The 19,871-nt window shown below is 38.1% G+C and overlaps 1 protein-coding gene across 2 annotated transcripts in view; it reads left to right on the top strand.

Annotated features, from left to right (window-relative positions):
• Window positions 1-14,597, top strand: part of LOC124859031 (gamma-adducin-like) — a 40,408-nt gene extending 25,811 nt beyond the window's left edge. For both annotated transcript variants that reach the window (XM_047351470.1, XM_047351469.1), the window contains exons 8-15: window positions 13-111; window positions 1,221-1,394; window positions 3,641-3,901; window positions 4,107-4,223; window positions 6,073-6,162; window positions 7,225-7,348; window positions 11,902-11,997; window positions 13,038-14,597. In XM_047351470.1, coding sequence (XP_047207426.1) covers window positions 13-111; window positions 1,221-1,394; window positions 3,641-3,901; window positions 4,107-4,223; window positions 6,073-6,162; window positions 7,225-7,348; window positions 11,902-11,997; window positions 13,038-13,288 — 1,212 coding nt within the window. In that variant the 3' untranslated portion in view covers window positions 13,289-14,597. The remainder of the gene's footprint in view (window positions 1-12; window positions 112-1,220; window positions 1,395-3,640; window positions 3,902-4,106; window positions 4,224-6,072; window positions 6,163-7,224; window positions 7,349-11,901; window positions 11,998-13,037) is intronic.
• Window positions 14,598-19,871: the final 5,274 nt, after the last annotated feature.

Raw genomic sequence — 19,871 nt, 5'->3', positions numbered from 1 at the left:
TGTGTTTTTCAGGTGATGCTTTTGAGGAACCACGGGCTGCTTGCATTAGGAGAAACAGTGGAAGAAGCGTTTCATTATGTGTACCACTCGCAGCAAGCTTGTGAAATCCAGGTATTTAAATTATGCTCTTTATTGTTTAACCTCTGCTGCATGGAGAAGAGGCGCACCATTCAAGTCATTTAAAACTGAGTGTGTGTCACTGTTGTCACTGTTTAAGGTAGCCTCGTTATTGTTATTCATATGTTGATAAATGAGTCAGATGGATGAGATAAAGCAGTGCCGGAAATAGACGCACCGCAGATGATGTCTGGCATGCAGGATTTCTAAGCTAATCTAAGTCAAATATGAGCAGGATGAGGCTGTTCTAGAGTTGGGGATTTTTTTTTTCTTTCTTTAGCCACAAATCTGCAGTCAGGGTTTCTACACAGTCTGGGAAAGTCTGAAACGTATAGAGTTGGACTTTAGTATTTTCCATATCTGGAAAACAAAATAAGACAACTGAAAAGATATTTGCATTTGTGAACTTCATTCCCTTTCTAATTTCTGAATGTTGTGTCTCTTCTTCATTCCTTGTGTCCTCTGTTTATTCTTTTTTGTATCTCCAGACTTTATTTCCTTTAGTGTTGTCTATATGTTGTCTTTCCTAAATGTACTTCCTTCTTTCCTTTTGATTACCTGGGTATTACCTCTCTTCCTTCTGTCCTCTCACTCCACCTTGCGACCTCAGATCCATCTTTTTTTGGCCATTTTTCCACTTCTTTCTTGTGATCTTACTTCCTTACTTCTTTTCCTTTCTTCTAACCTTCCTTTCTTGTGTTGTTCCTCATTTCCTTCTGTCCTTTCTTTCTTTCTTTCTTTCTTTCTTTCTTGTCTCGTACCTCTTTCCTTAATTCTGTTCTGCATTTCCAGTCATATGTCCTTAATTTCTTCTGCCCTACTTTTTTTGCCTTATTCTTCCTTCCTTCCTTCCTTCCTTCCTTCCTTGAGCCTGGAAAAGGCTGGAGCTTTTGCATGTAAAATGAGTGAGAACCATGTTCAGAGGATTTTGTATAGTATAACGGGAGCAGCGTTGATGGTAGTGTTTTTGAAGTGAATGTGCATTTTAACGTATGCATGAGGGAAACTGTATATATCTTCATAGAGAAGCGTCATTTAGCTTCTAACACCCTGCGAACACTGTGCTAACAAAATGAAGTCACATATCTGATGGCTTTGTTTAGATAAATTCTCTGAGGTGTTCGGGCGGCGTGGACAACCTTGTGCTCCTGGACAGGGAGAAGTTTAAACCTCGCACCCAGGGCGTGGCTGTTGCCGGGGTGGTCATTGACAATGAAGTCAAGTGGAAGGTGGGCGAGGCTGAGTTTGAGTCCCTCATGAGGATGCTGGACAACCTGGTAAGTGAACGCTCAACTTTCCCAAAGGAAGCGCCTGATTACAGAACACAATGAAAAGACTTTGTATGCTTGTTAATCCACTTTAAAATATTTAGTGTGATTTAGTCATATTGTTCTATGATTGTATTCCTTTTTCCCTCATGGGAAGTCGTTGAGTTTAGTGAGCCATTCTCAGGCTGCCTTGTGATCTTTTCTCAGCTGTAAGGATTTCTGTGGGGTGATTGCAGCCCCTGTTATTCCAACCGCTCTGATAATAGAAAGCATCCGGCTTGTTCTGCGGACAGAGGAGATGACAGGCTGTCTGTTTGAATGGGCTTCTTGCTAACAGCTGCTGCAGGAGACTGCAGCTGTGTTAACCATGGAGTCTTTACCCGTCCATCCACTTGATCACAGCTTTCATACGGGAAGGCATGCTGTGGGCAGTTAGAGAACCACAGACCACACGACCGCTTGTTGGAACAGCTCTAGTCCAGTCAATTTGAACTTGGCATTTCTTCAAAGACTTTAAGGACTACAGAGTGTAAATACAAGTGCAGTAAGTCTAACTGGTGGTCTGACCTTTTAAACCAGGAGGGGAAGTTAGCTGATTGTTTGGGGAATGAATCATCAGCAAAAGGTCTTTGGGGAAAGAATAATAACTTAGATCGAGTGTATTACTTTTCTCAACTGAGAATTTAAAGTTGGATCCAGCGCATATAAACATATTTCTAACCGTAAACAACTATCTCGGCCATGTATTTAGCGGCAGCCCTGTACAATTTCTGCCGCACTGGTTTGTTTTGTTACTTCAATATTTAGTAGTTGGCTGAGCCGTCAGCTGATTAACATTTTCCTGTTTTGATTTGTGCCGCAATAGAATGGATTGTTGCGTGGTTTGACGCTGAGCACCTGGGAAACACATCTCGATGGGGAGCTCAGACTGACAGGACACTGTCATTGTGCTGTCTGTGTCCATGAAGCTAATATTTACAAAGATAGGGTTAGCTTATGTTGTCTTGGAGGTTTATTATTTCACTGTAGTAGATACAGGAGCTTTACTGACCATTTTAATTTGCTCTGAAAAATCATTCTTGTAGCCTTAGCTTGTAGGGTTAGAGCAGCTAGCTGGTGGCAATGTTCGGCATTGCGCTTCTTTTCCTGTCCATCTGCCTCATAGGGAAATTACCTGTGAAAAATGCATTTGTGTTCTTGTGAATATGTTTTTCTTCTGGATGTACTCACCACGTTAGCAGAGTTTAAAACTTCCAACAGCAGCTCATTGTTTTGGTGAGGTGAGGCTGCAGGGAGGGGAGAGGCTGATTGTCTCTGTTATTGCAGCGCTGCTCCCGGAAGAACGGGTCAGTTCATATAGATCTTTGAATAATGTATTTTTCTAGTATCTATTATTTCAAAATATCGATTATTTTGACAACCTAGTCAGAAAAAACATGTTCAAATAAAAACATTACTTTGAACTACTCTGCCAGGGGTAGGAATAACTTTCTCTTGCAGTAACAAATTCTAAAGTAATGAGTGTTATTTCTTGCCCAAGCAGTCCATGGCAGGGGGATTATGTAGACATTGATATTGTGATGATAATTGCGATGTTTTATACTGTGTGGCTCAAATTTTCAAAAGTTTCTGCTCAAGCTGAAAATAATCTGATTCCTGTCAGAAGCCAGTGTCTTGCTCCATCTCTAAATAAAACAGGTAATCAAAACTTCAGTCCCTCATGCTGTGAATCGAGGTAGCCATCAAACAGCAATTTATTTTTTTACATTTGTTCAGTCTTGCTGTTGTTTTCAATTTTTCAGATATTTTTGGGTTGCAGGCTTCGGTGAACAGTGGAGTGACAATATCAGGCTTGTGCTGTTGCATTTAAGGCCCAGTGTGGGCACTCTTGTGCCTAGCTTGTTGTATTGCTGCTAAGAGAAATGCTATTCATATACTTTTTTTGGGCGGTTTACAAGCAGCCTCAATCTACACTTTGCACAATCTTCTAGTTCGATGCACGATCTTCTCTATCTGTCACTTTGATGTACTGTTAACAAACTGAAAGTATTGGATCTTTTCTTAAACTTGGCACATCTATAGAAACAAAAATTGTTTATGTTTTGGTCTATTTAAATATTTAAAAGCTAAATGGAAATTGATGGCCTGTGGGTTGTTTGCACTTTATTGTTTTTTGCCTGAAAGAACAATGTAAACTGTTACATTTTCCCTGCATATTTAAGCCATTTGTTGTCCCTCCTTGTGTGACGTGGTAGGGATACAGAACAGGCTACTCCTATCGGAACCCCATCGTCCGTGAAAAACCCCGGTCCAAGAACGACGTGGAAATCCCCGCCACGGTCTCGGCCGTGTCGCCGGAGGACGGCGAGCTGGGTCTGCGCAGCCCCTTCAAGTTTATGGCCCAAAAGCAGCAGAGAGAAAGGACCCGGTGGCTCACGTCACCCAACAGCTACTTGAAGGTCAACGTCCCTGAACGGTCACCCAGCGGGGATGTTAGCCCCAGGACCAAAATCATGGTACGCTGATTTTAAATGTCCATCCTTCACAAGAAATTGTGTCATCTACAGTAATTTTCTGTGCTTTGGTTCCAGAAACAAACTGAGCTCAGGAGATTTTATTTTTATATAAGCCTGCCCTCTTGTGGTTAGTTTGAAAAAAAGCATGTGTTAGATGTGCTGCCACTTTAATTTTTGTAATAAATCTGTTTTTGATTATTTTCAGTGGATGAAGTCGTCACAGCCAGGCAACAGCGTGGGGACTCCAATTAAAATTGAGGACCTTAACCAGTTTGTCCCACTTAACACCAATCCTACAGAGGTTTTGGATAGAAGGAATCGGGTCAGTTTTTGCCTCACAACAGAAATTCTGTCAAACCTTTACTGATTAAGTTATTGATTGTCACTGCAAAGTAATCTGCTAAATATGGTCCGTTACTATGTTAATCCTTTAGTCTAACCAGTTAGAAAACAACCAGTCAAAATACTTTATAAGTTTTGGTACAAATAGTTGGTCAACCAGCCGATAAAAGGAGTGGACAATTATTTGTTTTGTTAGCATTATTTTATTTTATTTTTTAAACAAAATGAAATATGTTTCAATACTAGCAGATGCTAGTATCAATGCTAACATGATTATATGCAATGTCTATTTGATTGTATCTGAATAACTCGTATATAAAATAAAAACAAATCTATAAATTTTGTAAATATTTATTTGAACATATAAGATACTTTTTTCTTTTAAAAAAGAAAAAAGTATCTTAACATATTAAAAAGGATCAGAAAGCTGTGTACAAAGTTTTAGTATAAATCCAGCTGTTCTGTGAAGGCTTCAGAGGTTTGTTATAGAGAACATCAATGAACAGAAAGCATCATGTAGACCAAAGAACACAGCAGACAGGTCAGGGCTAAAGCTTTGGAGAGGTACACAGCGGGGTTAGGTTCGGCCCTGATCCAAGCCCAGAGCTGGAGCCTACTGATAATCTGTGGCAAGACTTGAATATTTTTGTTCACAAAAACAATCCATCCAATCTGGCTGAACATGAACTATTTGCTAAGAAGAATGGGCACAAACCTGAGTTCTATATGTGCAAAGCTGACCCCAAAAGATTTGGAGCTGTAAGTGCAGAAAAAGGTGGCTCAGCAAAGTGTTGCATATGCTACACTTTCAGATTTTTATTTGACAAATAAAGTTTTAAAAACGTGTATTATTTTCCATTCACTTCACAACCATGTACTACCTTGTGTTGGCGTATCACATAGAATCCAACTAAAATGCATTAAAGTTTGTGCTTGCGACATGGCAAAATGTGGAAAAGTTCAAGGGGTGTCAATACTTTTCACAGAGCTCTGCATGCTGATTTAATATCCTCCATGTTCTGCAGAGACTCCTTGTAGTTGTTCTGCAGATGGTCCTGTGTTTATTGTTTTGTTATTTTTCTGATGTAATTGCTGTTCTGAGCAGTGAAATATTCATACAAAACAGATTAGCGCAAGATACCAAATAATCCACTTGATTCAATTTCAAACTGAATAATTTATCAGTCTATAATCCTGATTTTGGCATACTATGTTTTTAGGCTAAATCAACAAAGTACAGTCTTAGAAAGAGGACAAATCAAACAGTTTAAAGCTCCTAACAGTGCTCTAAGACTTCTCTATCCAAAATAAACCTAGAGAAATGCTGGCTAATTTTATCTCTGTTTTGTTAAAGAGCCTGGTTTCTTTGGTGGAGATACTCAGAGATCTTCTTACTTTGAACTAGACAAGAATGAATCACATGTACTAACACACAACACTGCATTGTTACTAGAATGCATATTGGTGCTCAATGTACTTTGAAAACAATGCAAAATATCCTTTATATCAACAAGCTTTTATATACCAGGGTTTTATCCTGCCACATTTGCTCTATAGCTTGTGAGCCAAATGACAAGAGAGTGAGTATTAATGAATATTCTCCTCAGCTCCTTAACGTTACAAATATCTGAATGACGCATCTTCCACGGACAGATGAAATCCCAAAACATATTATCCCAGGTATCTGAAGGGACCTTTATAAAGCCGATGGATGCCTTTAGTAAACCTCTTTATTTTCTTGCTTTCAAACCAAAACATCTCTTTTACTGATTTAGTGCTGTACTAAAATACTGTCAAAATGTTTATTTTTTTAAAATATGTTTTATCAGATAAAGGAACAGCACAGAGGTGATCAGATGACTCCGGGACCAAAATCTCAATTACTGGCAGGCATTGTGGTGGACACCAAACCAGGACCAGTGAGTATATGCATCTCTTCTGTAACGTTTTGACTGGCGACCTGTCCAGGGTGTACGCTGCTTCTCACCCGTAGACCGCTGGAGATAGACACCAGTCCCTCGCCACCTTGTATGGAAGAAGCGAGTATAGAAGATGGATGAATGGATGTTAAGTTTTAAACTTAGAGGTGCAGTACGTGTAATCAGTTTACTGATCAGCACGGAAACATATAGTTCTCTCCAGCACAGTCCATTAAAATATAATATCTTTCATTTAGCTTAAAACAGGAAACAAAAAAGACAACAAATATTCAGCAGTGAGGATGATCCATGCTTTTCTTGCCATTAGGAACACCTTAGATAAAGACAAGTATGACAACCTCAATATCTATACAAACCTTTTCTACCTTTTTCTACGCAGACTTAACTTATTCTATTCAATATATTCTTAGACACACAGTTTCTAATGCATGGAAGTTTTATTCTATTTGCGTAATGAAAAAGTTTGTTTTAGTTTTCACAAAAATATTGTTTAAGTTTCATCTCATTTAACAAATCCAGTATTATGTCTTGTCTTGTTAGCTGAATGAATAGCTAAACCCCTTTAAGTAAGACAGGAGTATGAAATGGATAAAACTAATTAATAAGTCAGTATAACTGCGTCTTTGTCATTTATTGAGAACGTCACACTATAGTTGTGCGCAGGGTGCAGGCTAACTACTTAACATTATAGGCTAATAACAATGTATTTATTATGATTTTGTGTATTGTTATTTTATCTGGCATTGCAGCATGCTAACTAACGGAGGTTATAAATGATTATGTGTACAAGGTAATAAGATACAAATCTTTAAGAACTGCAAATAAAGAGTTCGCCACACAACTATTACCACATTTCGTCCAAATGACAGCCATGTTTGATTTTGAGGTCTGTTTGGTGAGAAACGTCTAACTTTCCAAACTTGAATTCTGGCTTCAGGGAATAATCCAGGTCGGTTCTTTTTGATTTGGAAACAAGAAATTATGAAATCTAAACACAACTGGAAGAGAGGATTATTACATTTTGACTTTTTTTTCTTCTAGGCCTTCATTATTGAAGATGAGGAGCTCACCCGGTCTCTTCCACCCAACCCCTTCAATGATCTCACTGAGAAGGTACTGGAAGAATATAAGAGCCTGGTAGAAGGAAAGCAGCAAGGGCAAGAAGGTACGCAATTTTGTTATTATTATTATTATTAGTAGTAATAGTAGTAGTAGTAGTAGTATTAGATTAATCATATTGTGTCTTCTCTTAATTGTTTTAAGGTATATATACAGGTGCATCTCAATAAATTACAATATAACCAAAAACATAATTTAGTAATTTAATTCAAAAAGTCACACTCATATATTCTAAAGATGTATTACACACAGAGTGTATTTCTGCTTACTTTGATAATTATGGCTTACAAGTATTGAAAACCCCAAATTCAGTTTTTTAATAAATTACAATGTTGGACCAATAACAAAAGGATTTTTTTAAACAGGATAGTGGGCCCAAATAAAAAATTTTACTGAACAGTATAGGCACTCCATTCCAGGGCACCTTTTGCATGTTGTACTGCATCAGTGCAGCCAGTGGCTGCTGAGGTGTTAGGAAAGCCCAGGTAGCTTAAATAGTGGCCTTCAGTTCATACTCCATAGATTCTCTGTGAGGTTTAGGTCAAGGGAGGTTGCTGGCCAGTCATGCACACTGATACCCTGCTCATTAAGCAGGTATTGGTACTTTTGGCATTGTAGGTAGATGCCAAGTGCTGCTGAAAATCAGCATCTCCTTAAAGCTTGTCAGCAGAGGGAAGCATGAAGTTCCTTTAAACTTCCTGGCAGACGCTAGTGCTGACTTTGGAATTTATAAAAACACAGTGGACCAACAATAGATGACATGGTTGCCCAAATTATCACTTACGGCTGCAGCTACCGATTAATTTGCTAATTGATTAGTCTGTCAACAATTTCTTTCGATTAATAATCAGAGAGCAAAGGTGCTTAATAGATTTTTTTTCCCAGAATTTGAACCAGGTGAAGCTAAAACTTTGTCAACTAAGGAGTTCTGATTAAAGCATATTTAGACAAATAAGGTTTTTCATCTTAAATGCAAAATGTGTATATTTTTTGTACAATGTTGCTTAATTACTGCTCTGAGTGGGTTGTTCTTTCAGCAAATGGCATGTTTTAGAATGTGTATACTCCAGTTAACAATTATTCGTTTACTAAAGTAGTTGATGATTATTTTGATAATCGATTAATCCGATTAATTGTTTCAGCCCTAGTATTACTCATGTTGGAATCTTCACACTGGACCTCAGTCAGCTTGGATTGTGTGCCTTTCCTCTCCTTCTTTAGACTTGATTTACAAGGCAAAGCAAGTTTATTTGTAAAGCACATTTAAGCAACAAAACAATTTGAAGTGCTTTACATGATGAAAAAAGTACATTGCAGTGGCACGATAAAGGAAAGTAAAGAAAAGTAAGGAAAACTTGGGCTACAGACCAAAATTAAAGAATGCTCTTAATGCTTTTAGGTTGATATTTTTAGCTTTTCTCCCATGAGAGGAGGCAACTCCTTAGAACTGTTCTCGATAATGGGGGGATATTCCTTTTAATAAAAATGAAATTCATGATTTACTGTCACCTGAAAAGATGATTTTGGACCACTGTTGCTTGCTCACCTTTTTTCAACACACTTTTGCCTTACACTTAACTTTCTAATTATACGCCTGTTTACAGCACTCTGTGAGCAGTCAGCTTCTTTAGCAAAGACATTTTGTGACTTACCTTTGTTCCATGTAGCCTGTTTCTGCTGTATGATTTTCCTGTTAAAAGGCACTTTTCCTTTTCACTGTCACCCAGTGCATATGAAAGATTGTTGTAAAATGAACGACTCAACACAATCAACTGTCCACTTTCGCAACATGCATATTCAGTATGAAGGGTTGCTGCAAAGCCATTAGCTTGATGCAATCAGCTGAGTTTCCTTAGACAGAAAATATTTTACCAACTGGCATAAGAAACTGAGCTTGACTGCGGTGTTTTATCACAAGGATTGAACTGGAATGATGTAATTGATTTTGAATATGTTTATATGATTGGACTGAATTGAAATGACTTTATAGATTTCTCTGCTATTTGGCGCTTCATGAAAAAACTGAATTGAATCCTCTTTGCGGAGGGTGTCAGGGTCCCCCTGTGGGACAACTGTCAAGTCAGCCAAGTTGTTCATGATTGTGTAAGCCATAACAAAATATTTCTGTAATAAAAATCTTTTTTTACCAGCCTTATGTAATATTCTAATTTTCCTATGAACTGAATTTTGGGTTTCCATCAGGTGTAAGCCCTAACCATCAAAATTAGCAGAAGCAAACACTTCAAAATTCATCAGTCTGGGGGTGTAACCAATCTGTATATGTGAGATGGACTTTTAGAACAAAATAACAAAATAAATGCTTTTTTAAAGGCCTTCTCATATATTGAGATGCACCTGTATGTAACAGGTAGGTTATTAGCTTGTTGTCCAGGCAATTCATCAGTCCATCTCAGAGTTGATCATTTCTACCTTTGTCCTGAAAACGTCTACACAGTCCATCTGTGATGATTTCCTTAATTACCTGGTTAATAAAATAGACTCTGTCAAGCGAAACATTGCTTTTACATATAGTGCAGTCCAACTATGTGCTCCTCCAGTGACCGCTGCTGTCTTTGATCAATTTGAGCTGGTGTCAATGCCAAACCTCTTTCAGGTGGTTCAGCAGACGAGACCTACTAACAGTCCTTCGACACCATTGGCCCATGTCTCCTGACTTTCATTAAGAGCTGTCTAAATTCAGGTTCTGTCCTGTCTGTTTTCAAGCATGCTGTGGTCAGGCCCCTTCTTAAAAAACTTGACCTATATCCTACAGTCTTTTCTAAGTTTAGGCCTGTTACCCATTTGTCATTTCTGTCTAAAGTATTAGGGAGAAATGTTTTCATCCAACTACACTTATTTCTAGAAAATAACATGTTTGAAAAAATTCAGTCTGGCTTCAGATCTAGACAAAGTACTGAATCTGCACTACTCAAAGTACAGAATGATATTCTCTTATCCCTCGAAGAAATCTGTTCTGCTGGTGATGCTGGATCTTACGGCAGCTTTTCATACTGTGGACAATCCGCTCCTCCTTACTCGGTTGGCCTTCAGGGAGCGGTGCTTGAGTGGTTTAAGTCCTATTTAATGGATAGGACATTCTCTGTTATGATAGGTGTCCTGGTCTCCTCTTCCTTGACTCCACAGACCTCTGGTGTGCCCCATTCTGGGGCCTGTGCTTTTCTCATTATACATGCTAACTTTAGGTCTTTTCACCTGTTTGCAGATGACCCGCAAATCCATCTGCCAGTCATTCCCAATTCTCCACTCAGTTTAAACTCCATTGACAGGTGTCTTAAGGACATTAAGCAATGGCTCTCTCAAAACATTCTCCACCTAAATAATGATAAACAGGAATGGATTTTGTTTAATGCCTTCAGTAAATCATACTTTGTTACACCCAGCCTGTGACCTTTGTCCCCCCACTTCAATCAGGTGGTAAAAAATCTAGCGGTGAAACTTGACTGCTGCTTCAAACTTGAAAAACAGGTTGATCCTTGTGTGAAAACAAGCATTTTCCAGCTTCGTCTGCTGTCTAAAGTAAAGCCTTTCCTTAGCCGCAGCGATCTGGAGAAGATCTTTGTCAGTTCTAGACTTGATTACTGTAATGCTTTATACATCAGTATCAATCAGTCTTCCATTTCCTATTTGCAACTTGCAAAAAAATTCTGCTGCTCTGTTATTGACTAACATGAACATATCACTTCTATCCTTTTATCTCTGCACTGGCTTCCGGTTGAGTTCAGGATGCAGTTTAAACTGCTGCTGTTTGTTTTTAAAGCACCGAATGGCCTACCTAGCCAAACGTTTGAAAAGCCACCAGCCCACCAGAGCCTTACTGTCTTCTGGTCAACATCTGCTGGAGTTGCCTCGCTCTAGGTGTAAGCAATGGGGGGACGGGTCTTTTTCAGTGGCCCAACATCCTGGAATAGACATCTCTAAGAGTTGCATGCTATCTCTGACCCGTTTTTATTCAAAGCTAAATTTAAGACCTATTTATTTAAAAAGGCTTTTGACATTTGATTTTTAGTGTTTTAAAATTTCTTTTAGCATGTTGGTATTTCAACTTTTTACTTGACACAATTATTTTTGTGTTTATTCTGTATTTTTATTTTGTAAAGTACTGGAATTGTTGTTGGAATGTGCTATATAAATATAGTTTGATTGATTGATTCTACCTGGAGGAGATGTTGAAACAACATTAGCAGAACTTAAGTTGTCTTTAGATAACAATTGCGACACACGGCTGTCAGTCTGTGCTCTTAGGTTTATGCACAGGACTATGAGGGATGAGCAGCAAAGACTTCAGTCTTGTCACACTCTTGAGGTCTCGGTTATAACTGCAGACAGGAATGAAACATGCTTGCAAGACGCACAGCCACAAACCAGTGTTTGTGGCTGTGCATCAGAGTGTCACATTTATTTTCCCCAATGATGTGTCACTTCTAAAATACATCAACTCCAATGGATCTCTGAAGCTTGTTAAATATGCATCTTGTGTTGTTTTGGTTTGTTTTGTGATGCTAATACCTAAACAGCTGAACATGTATCAGACGAAGGATAGGATGGCAGGTTTGATGGATGATTTTATGTCTTTTGTAGAGGATGAAGATGCCACTGATGCTGATGAGATGACCACATTTGATGGTTCTACTATCTCCCTGTCACTTTCTCCTATAATGACACCAGCTAAACAAGGTAAATGGAAAATCAGCTCCCTCCCCATCACACACACTCCATTCCCACCAATTACAACAGACACCAACCAAAGTGACCATCCCTTCAGAAGAAACCTAATTGGTAAAAAGAGCTTAAATCAGACAAGCAGCCAAGAGGCTTATGGTAATTTTGGAGAAGCTGCAGAGATCCACCACTCAGGTGGGAGAATTTGTTGGTGATATAACTATCAGTTATACTTGCCAAATATCTGTCTTCAATGGAAAAAGGCCAGGAACGAAGCAACAGGTAAAAGACAGTCATAAGATGTCTTAATTACAGTTTGCCACAGAATACAGGAGAGGACTCAGTGGAACATGTGGAAGAAGGTGCTCTGGTCAGGTGGGACCAATTTTGAACACTTTGGCCTACAAGCAAAATTTTAACACTGCACACTGCCTTAACACACCATTCCAACAGCAAATCATGGTGATGGCAGCATCATGCTATGGCAATGCTTGTCTTTAGTAGGACAGAAGAACTGGTCAGAGTTGATCGGAAAATGGTTGGAGCTTAAGTAAGGCCAGTGATGAAAGAAAACCATTTAAATCATGTAAAACACCATAGTGGGTAGGCGGTTCACCTTCCAGTAAGACGACTCTAAAAAAATAAGAACTACAAAGGAATGGGATGGATCAAAGCATACTTCATGTGTTACAATTGCCCAGTAAAGTCCACACCTAAATCCAATTCAAAATCTGAGATAACAGCAACCAGAAAAGACATGTTCACAGCCACCAACCCTGAATGAGCCTGAGCTATTTCTCCAAAAAGAATGTGTAAGACTTGAACATTTTAGCAAAAAGTGCTTCTCAGTCGGACTGAATGCAAATGCATGCCACCCCATCACTTTTTTTCAAAGCAGAATGTACAAGCAACATATAATTTTCCTATAAATTGTGAAAAAAATCAATGGGTGCACAATGTATCTCAAAACAAATTGATAGTTTAGCTCATAATTAATGCCTTTTCTGAGGGGGTTTTCTGCCGCTCATGTCTGACTCAGTTTTATCTGTGCACAGACACAATAGCTAATGGGAAGGACCACTTTTCAGAGATGGAGGAGGATCTGAGCATCGAGGTATCCAAGCTGAGCGTGAGCACTTCAGAAACGGTGGAAATCTCCATAACAACGAAGGAGAAGATGGGGGAGGCTAAGACCCCGGAGAGCCAGACCAAGTCCCCCAAGAAAAAGAAGAACAAGTTCCGCACACCTTCTTTCTTGAAAAAGAGCAAGAAAAAGAAAGAGGAGAAGGGAAAAGCTGAAGCCTGAGTATGTTTTCTGTATGAGCAAAGCGTGAGAGGAAAAACGAAATGAATTCCTTATTTTTGTTGTGTTGAAAGGAAGTGAAATAAAAGACACGGACAGAGTCTGACAGGAGAATCTTCTGTATGGTTCGCCTTGTTCACTGCTATCATTCCAAGTTTTTTCAATATGTGTCAGTGGGACATTTTTTTAAACTGACAGTTTATGACTGACCACTGAGAGCTTCATACAGATAAATCAGATCGAAAGTGAATGCAAAACAGCATTCATGTACTTCTTACCCATATTTGTAATGGGATTTCATGGGTATTATGAAGTAGTTCATAAAATGAAACATCAAGGTGGACTTAAATTTTTTGTGATTATTATTGCACACATTGTTGAATGTATTCAGGATTTAGGATTTTTTAAACACTGTTTAGTTAACAGTCATACAAGCAGTTTAAGGGTGGCTGAAAAGTTTAAAGTTATATGATGTTTAGCCTTATAAACAGTATGATTTGGATTTGAGCTTTGAATCTCATCATAGTTATACTTCCATGTAATAATATGTGTGTTCATATAACAGCTATAACGGTATAGTGTTTGGTAGTAAATGATTTGATAGTCCTCAAATACTCTGATACTAAAACATGCTGTGATGAATCAAACGGTAACAATACATGTTGTTTTTACACGTATGTGTCATTTACATGTTTGCTCGTTTTATGGTATTTGTGATGAGGAATCAACTGTGACTAACAGAGAAAGGTCAGCAAAGTGATGACTATTTATGAGTTTGACTCTGACTAATAGTTACTTTTTTATTATGGGATGGTAATTGTGAAAGTTTCAAGCGTGAATCACAGCAAGGGGATTTTGATGGCTGTTTTGTTTGTTAAACTTGTCACTCCAGGCATGGGGCTTAGGAAAGCTTTTCTTCTGGCCCACTGTTGAAGTTTTACATGAAGTACAATAGAGGATTGTATATTTTCAACCCAGTCAACAATGTGAATTGTTAGTTTAAACCCAAAGGGAGTGAACTTTTTCTTGTAAATAGTTTTGTTTTTGTGAAGTTCCTTTGTTATGCTAAACCAAATAGCAATGAATCTTTAAAAAGTGACAGAACAATCTAATATCAATATTTTAAGACTCCCTGTATCATAATATTGTTTTACTTACTTTAATTAAGCTACATAATTTGTGTTTACATTTGTATTGCTTATGTATGCTTGTGTTTCCCCTTTTGTTTACATTGCTCTTTGTATTTTGATTAGATTTTTTTGCTTGACAAAATAACACTTCCCGTATGAAATAAAGCTTTCGTTAATACAAATTTCACAGTCCCTCATCTTAATTCATTCACTCCATTCGGTGATAATTACCCATGTGAAGCTGCATGATCACCCTTCAGCCATGATATGAATGCGCGTTGTCATGGTGAAACACTGAGTGTGGGGTCTGTGAAGACAAAAGGGGATTTGGTCTCCCAACAGGTGTTTGTGGTGGGGGATGTGGTGGGATCTGCACCTTCAAACCACACACATACACTTATCTGAAACATGAATCAGAAAGAGTAGCGTTGCTGAAAATAAGTTTAATTACTTGGATTTTTTCTCTATTAAATGAAGTAATATAAGTTTATATTTTAGATTTTACCTTTTTAGTGCCTCCAAAGCATGACTACCATCAGGCTCCATATTTGCTAAATGAGTGTGTGAATAGCAAAGCTCAGTTTCCTTTCTGTCCTAAGCACGCTACAGAGGGTAAAGAGCAGGTGACAAATGTCTGACCTGCAGCAGCGTTGTGCTCTGACCTTACGACAAAGGGTCTCTATTGTCGTAAATCAACAGACCACCAGTACGCTTAAACAGAGCATAAACTTTTCACATTTTGTCACAAAGCTAAAAACTTTAATGTAGTTTATTAGGACTTTATGTGATAGACCAACACAAGAAAAATGATACATGGTTTTCATAAACGTTTACAAATAAAATATTATTAAGACTACATTTGTCTGTAAAAGGTTAATGTGAATAAAACTGTTCTGTGGAGGTCTAAAAATTTGAAAGGGAAAGTTCGTAAACAAAAAGCATAAAGACCAAGAAATACACCAGAGAGACCAGGGATAAAGCTATGGAGAAGCTCAAAGAAGACTTAGCCTTCACAACAATGTACCAAGTGTTGAGCATCTCACAAAGCACAGTTCAATCCATAGTCCAGAAATCAAAAGAATATGGCACAACTGCAAACTTACCAAGATAGAACATTAATCAGAGAAGCAGCCAACATGTACATTGTAACTCTGGAGGGGCTGCGGAGATCCATAGCTCAGTTGACAAGACAGGCATTAGAGGCTAACTCCACTACACTTTAAGGAACGGTGTCAGGAAGATTGTTAGTGTTGAAAGATAGATAGATAGATAGATAGATAGATAGATAGATAGATAGATAGATAGATAGATAGATAGATAGATAGATAGATAGATAGATAGATAGATAGATAGATAGATAGATAGATAGATAGATAGATAGATAGATAGATAGATAGATAGATAGATAGATAGATAGATAGATAGATAGATAGATAGATAGATAGATAGATAGATAGATAGATAGATAGATAGATAGATAGATAGATAGATAGATAGATAGATAGATAGATAGATAGATAGATAGATAGATAGATAGATAGATAGATAGATAGATAGATAGATAGATAGATAGATAGATAGATAGATAGATAGATAGATAGATAGATAGATAGATAGATAGATAGATAGATAGATAGATAGATAGATAGATAGATAGATAGATAGATAGATAGATAGATAGATAGATAGATAGATAGATAGATAGATAGATAGATAGATAGATAGATAAGCAGCACTGTGTGTCTCTGCTTATGCTGTAATGACAGCCGAGCCACTGGTGTAATCCTCAGGCTTTTCAGATTACTTCAGTTGGGGTCACATTCTACACCAACCTACAGCGGGTCAGCTTTCCACTCCCTTGCTATCACTCAGCCAGTCCACACACAATCCTCACAGCACAGATGAGGCTTTTTCTGGTGAAACTCAGTCAGTTTCCCTCCCCCACTGATCTCTCAGTCCAAATATGTCCTTTTGAGGACACTGGCCAGAGAGCTAGGAGTCGAGGGTGATGTGTGAGTTATACATCGAAGCTGCTGCAGCAATGAAAGCTCAGTTAAGTGGAATTTCTAAATGTTCAAATAGGCATAAATGTGAATGAGCATCTTTTGCTTTATTGACCAGATTATAAGGTATCAGATCTCCTGGCATCACCAGCCGGTTGATATAAACTCCATGGGAGGGTGAACTCTCTTTCACTCAAGCGTCCGTTACAGGCCAGGCCACATCTGCAGCAGGCGAGCCATCTGCACCTATTGTCTCAGAGCCACAACACAGCCCCACACGCATGGCTGGCCTTGTAAAGGCAGTCAGTCCCTTTCCCCTCTGTTCCCTGCCATCCCTCACAGTGTGGGGGGAAAATGACTTCTTAATCTCACAAAAGCAACGAACAGCAATAAGACATCAAACTAGAAAGAGCTTAATTTCAAGGTTATTTTTTTTTAAAGAGAAGATAACTCAGTGTGGTCATTGTCAGAAAACGCTGATGACAGTAAGGCTGGGTTGTGCTCATTATTATATTAGATATACCTTAACTACTTTGCTATGTTCTTGCTACCAATATGGGAGTTTTAAGTGTTTTGGAAATAAAAACATAGTAATGTGTGAGGGCAACCACAGGACTGCACAGCAAAGGGAAAAATAGTAGTGCAGGTACATCTTAAAAAGTTAGAATATCATGAAAAAGTTCAATACTTTTGTCACTCATTTCAGAAAGTGAAACTAATTTATTAATAATGTAAATTTATTACACATACAGTGAAACATTTCAAACCTTGTAATTTTGATGAGAATGGTTTACAAATAATGAAATCCCAAAATTCAGTATCTCAGAAAATAAGAATGTTACATTGCACCAATTTTAAAAGGGCATTTCTAGTGTATAAATGTTATCTAATGAACATATAGCCTACACAAACATAGTGAAGACTGCTAACTTGACAGATGTCCAGAAGACAGTCATTGACACCCTCGACAAGAAGGATATGCCACAAAAGGTCATCCCTAAGAAAGCTAGTTGTTCAAAAAGTGGGGCATCCAAGCATATTCATAGAAAGTTCAGTGGAAAGAAAAGGTGCAACAGGGACGATCACATCCTTGATAGGATTGTCAAGCAAATCCATTCAAGAATTTGGAGGGGCATCACAAGGAGTGGACTGAGGCTGGAGTGCAGCACAGTCGAATCCTACACATGCTACAAATGTAGCATTCCTTGTATGAAGCCACTCCTGAACCAGAGACAACATCAAAAGCTTCTTACCTGGAGTAAGGAAAAAAAGAACTGGACTGTTGCTCAATGGTCCAAAGTCCTCTTTTCAGAATAAAGTATCGTTTGCATTTCATTTGCAAATCAAGGTCCCAGATTCTGGAGGAAGAGTGTAGAGGCACAGTATTTACGTCACTTTAAATCCATGTTATCTGCTGGTGTTGGTCCACAGTCAACGCAGTCACCTACCAGGACATATTAGAGCACTTCATGCTTCCTTCTGCTAACAAGGGTTATGGAGATGCTAATTTCATTTTGCAGCAGGATTTGGCACCTGCCCACACAATCTAAGGTACCCAAAGCTGGTTTAATAACCATGATGTTACTGTACTTGATTGACCAGAAAATTTGCCTGACCTAAACCCCATAGAGAATCTGAGGTGTATCATCAAGAAGAAAATGAGAGACACCCGACTCATCAATGCAGATGACCTCAAGGCCGCTATCATAGCCACTTCCATTATACCTCAGCAGAAACACAGGCTGATCGCTTCCATGCCACATTGAGGCAGTAATTCATGAGAAAGGAGACCCAACCAATTATTGAGTGCACAGATGAACATGCATTTTAGAAGCCTGACATTTCTGTTTAAAATATCCTTTTTTATCAATCATAATATCTTAATATTCAAATTTTCTCAGACACTGAAAATGTATTTATTATACAGTATGACTTTCAATTTCTTAAATAAGTGGCAAAAATATTAAACCTTTTTCACAATATTCAAATTTTTTGAGACCTGTAAAGACTAGAAAATTGTTTTGAATTATTCAAATATGTCAGGTTTGAATCTGAGAAAGTATGCATTTCATTTTAGAATACTAGACAAGAAATATACCAGGAAGTGAAGAAATTAAATGTAACTACTATATCTTCCTAGTTTCTTAAATATTTCTGGGCTAGATATTAGCAATGACTTGTTAGGCAGTAGACTTCGGGGGGCACCAAAATAGTTGCTTGGATGTTGTGCAAACACTGTATTGTATAGTTTTCCAAAGAGTACCCTAATACTGCATCCCTGTGAGGTTTTTAAATGTGTTGGATTTTTTTTTTCTGCCCAGAACCAATAAGCAGCTATTTGAAAATGATGTCACAAACAGTGTTGCCCCAGGACTGTATGAGGCCCAAGGTTGAATGTCATTTGGGGGCACACTTCCACCTATGTCCTTTGCAAGGAGGCAGCATTTGAACTGTCTCTGAAGTTACTTTCACAATATCAAGGTTTTCCTTATTATGTGTAAGGGGCTAACAACAACTGGTGCATTTGCAAATCTGTCCTACCTGAAATCAAGTGCTCCTGTGGGCCAGAGGGGCCCTAAGCGGTCACATTGTTCACTCATACCTCAGGCCAGATTTGGGTACAGACCTCCTCCTTTGTTTCTCACGTATGTTGATGACTGCTTTACAAACCCCACATTCAGGTGTAGCACAAACACTGCAATAGTTTGATTCTTAATCTTTTTTGTAGGGGTGAAGGCTTTTCTAGAAAAGATGCTACAAATATAAGAAGGTAGTTTCAAATTAACAAACATCCTTTTAATAAAACGTAGAGTTTGATATATATGCGACTATAAATCTGGTAAACTTCTGGTCTAAAATAAACTTTTGGATTTTTATTAAATATATATGTTTTGCCTTTCCTTAATTTCAAAAGTTTACAAATAAGATTACCATGCATTTAAACAATTTGGTGTGAAATGTGTGTATCAACCCAAGAACAAAAGCAAAAGATCTTGTGAAGCTGAAGCTGGTAAGAAGGTGTCCAGACTGCAGAGAAACATGTCATTTGGGCTAAAAGGCCACTAAGAGAGTAAGAAGTCATTATTCTAAAAGTGACATAAAAAAGACAGATTACAGTTTGTAAATGGACTCAGGGACAAATACCTTGACGTCTGGAAACAGTTCATGTGGCCTGATAAAACTGATATTTAAGTGTTTTGCCATAATGACCATCATAACATTGAAGGAAAAAAATATTGTGGGCCTGACAACAACATCCCAAATGTTAAATATGTGATTAGAAGCATCATGGGCATTTTCCTTCAATAAGAACAGGTGCACTTCACCAAATAGACGGCATAATGAAGAAAGAACATTATGTGGAAACATGTCAAGAGATCAGCCAAGAAGTTATAGCTTAGGCACACAAAGGTCTTCCAAACGGAAAAAGCTCTAAGCATATCGCCCAAGTAG

Source organism: Girardinichthys multiradiatus, chromosome 22 (assembly GCF_021462225.1).
Source record: "Girardinichthys multiradiatus isolate DD_20200921_A chromosome 22, DD_fGirMul_XY1, whole genome shotgun sequence".
NCBI classification, from domain to species: domain Eukaryota; kingdom Metazoa; phylum Chordata; class Actinopteri; order Cyprinodontiformes; family Goodeidae; genus Girardinichthys; species Girardinichthys multiradiatus.
This window is presented reverse-complemented; position numbering and strand designations above follow the sequence as displayed.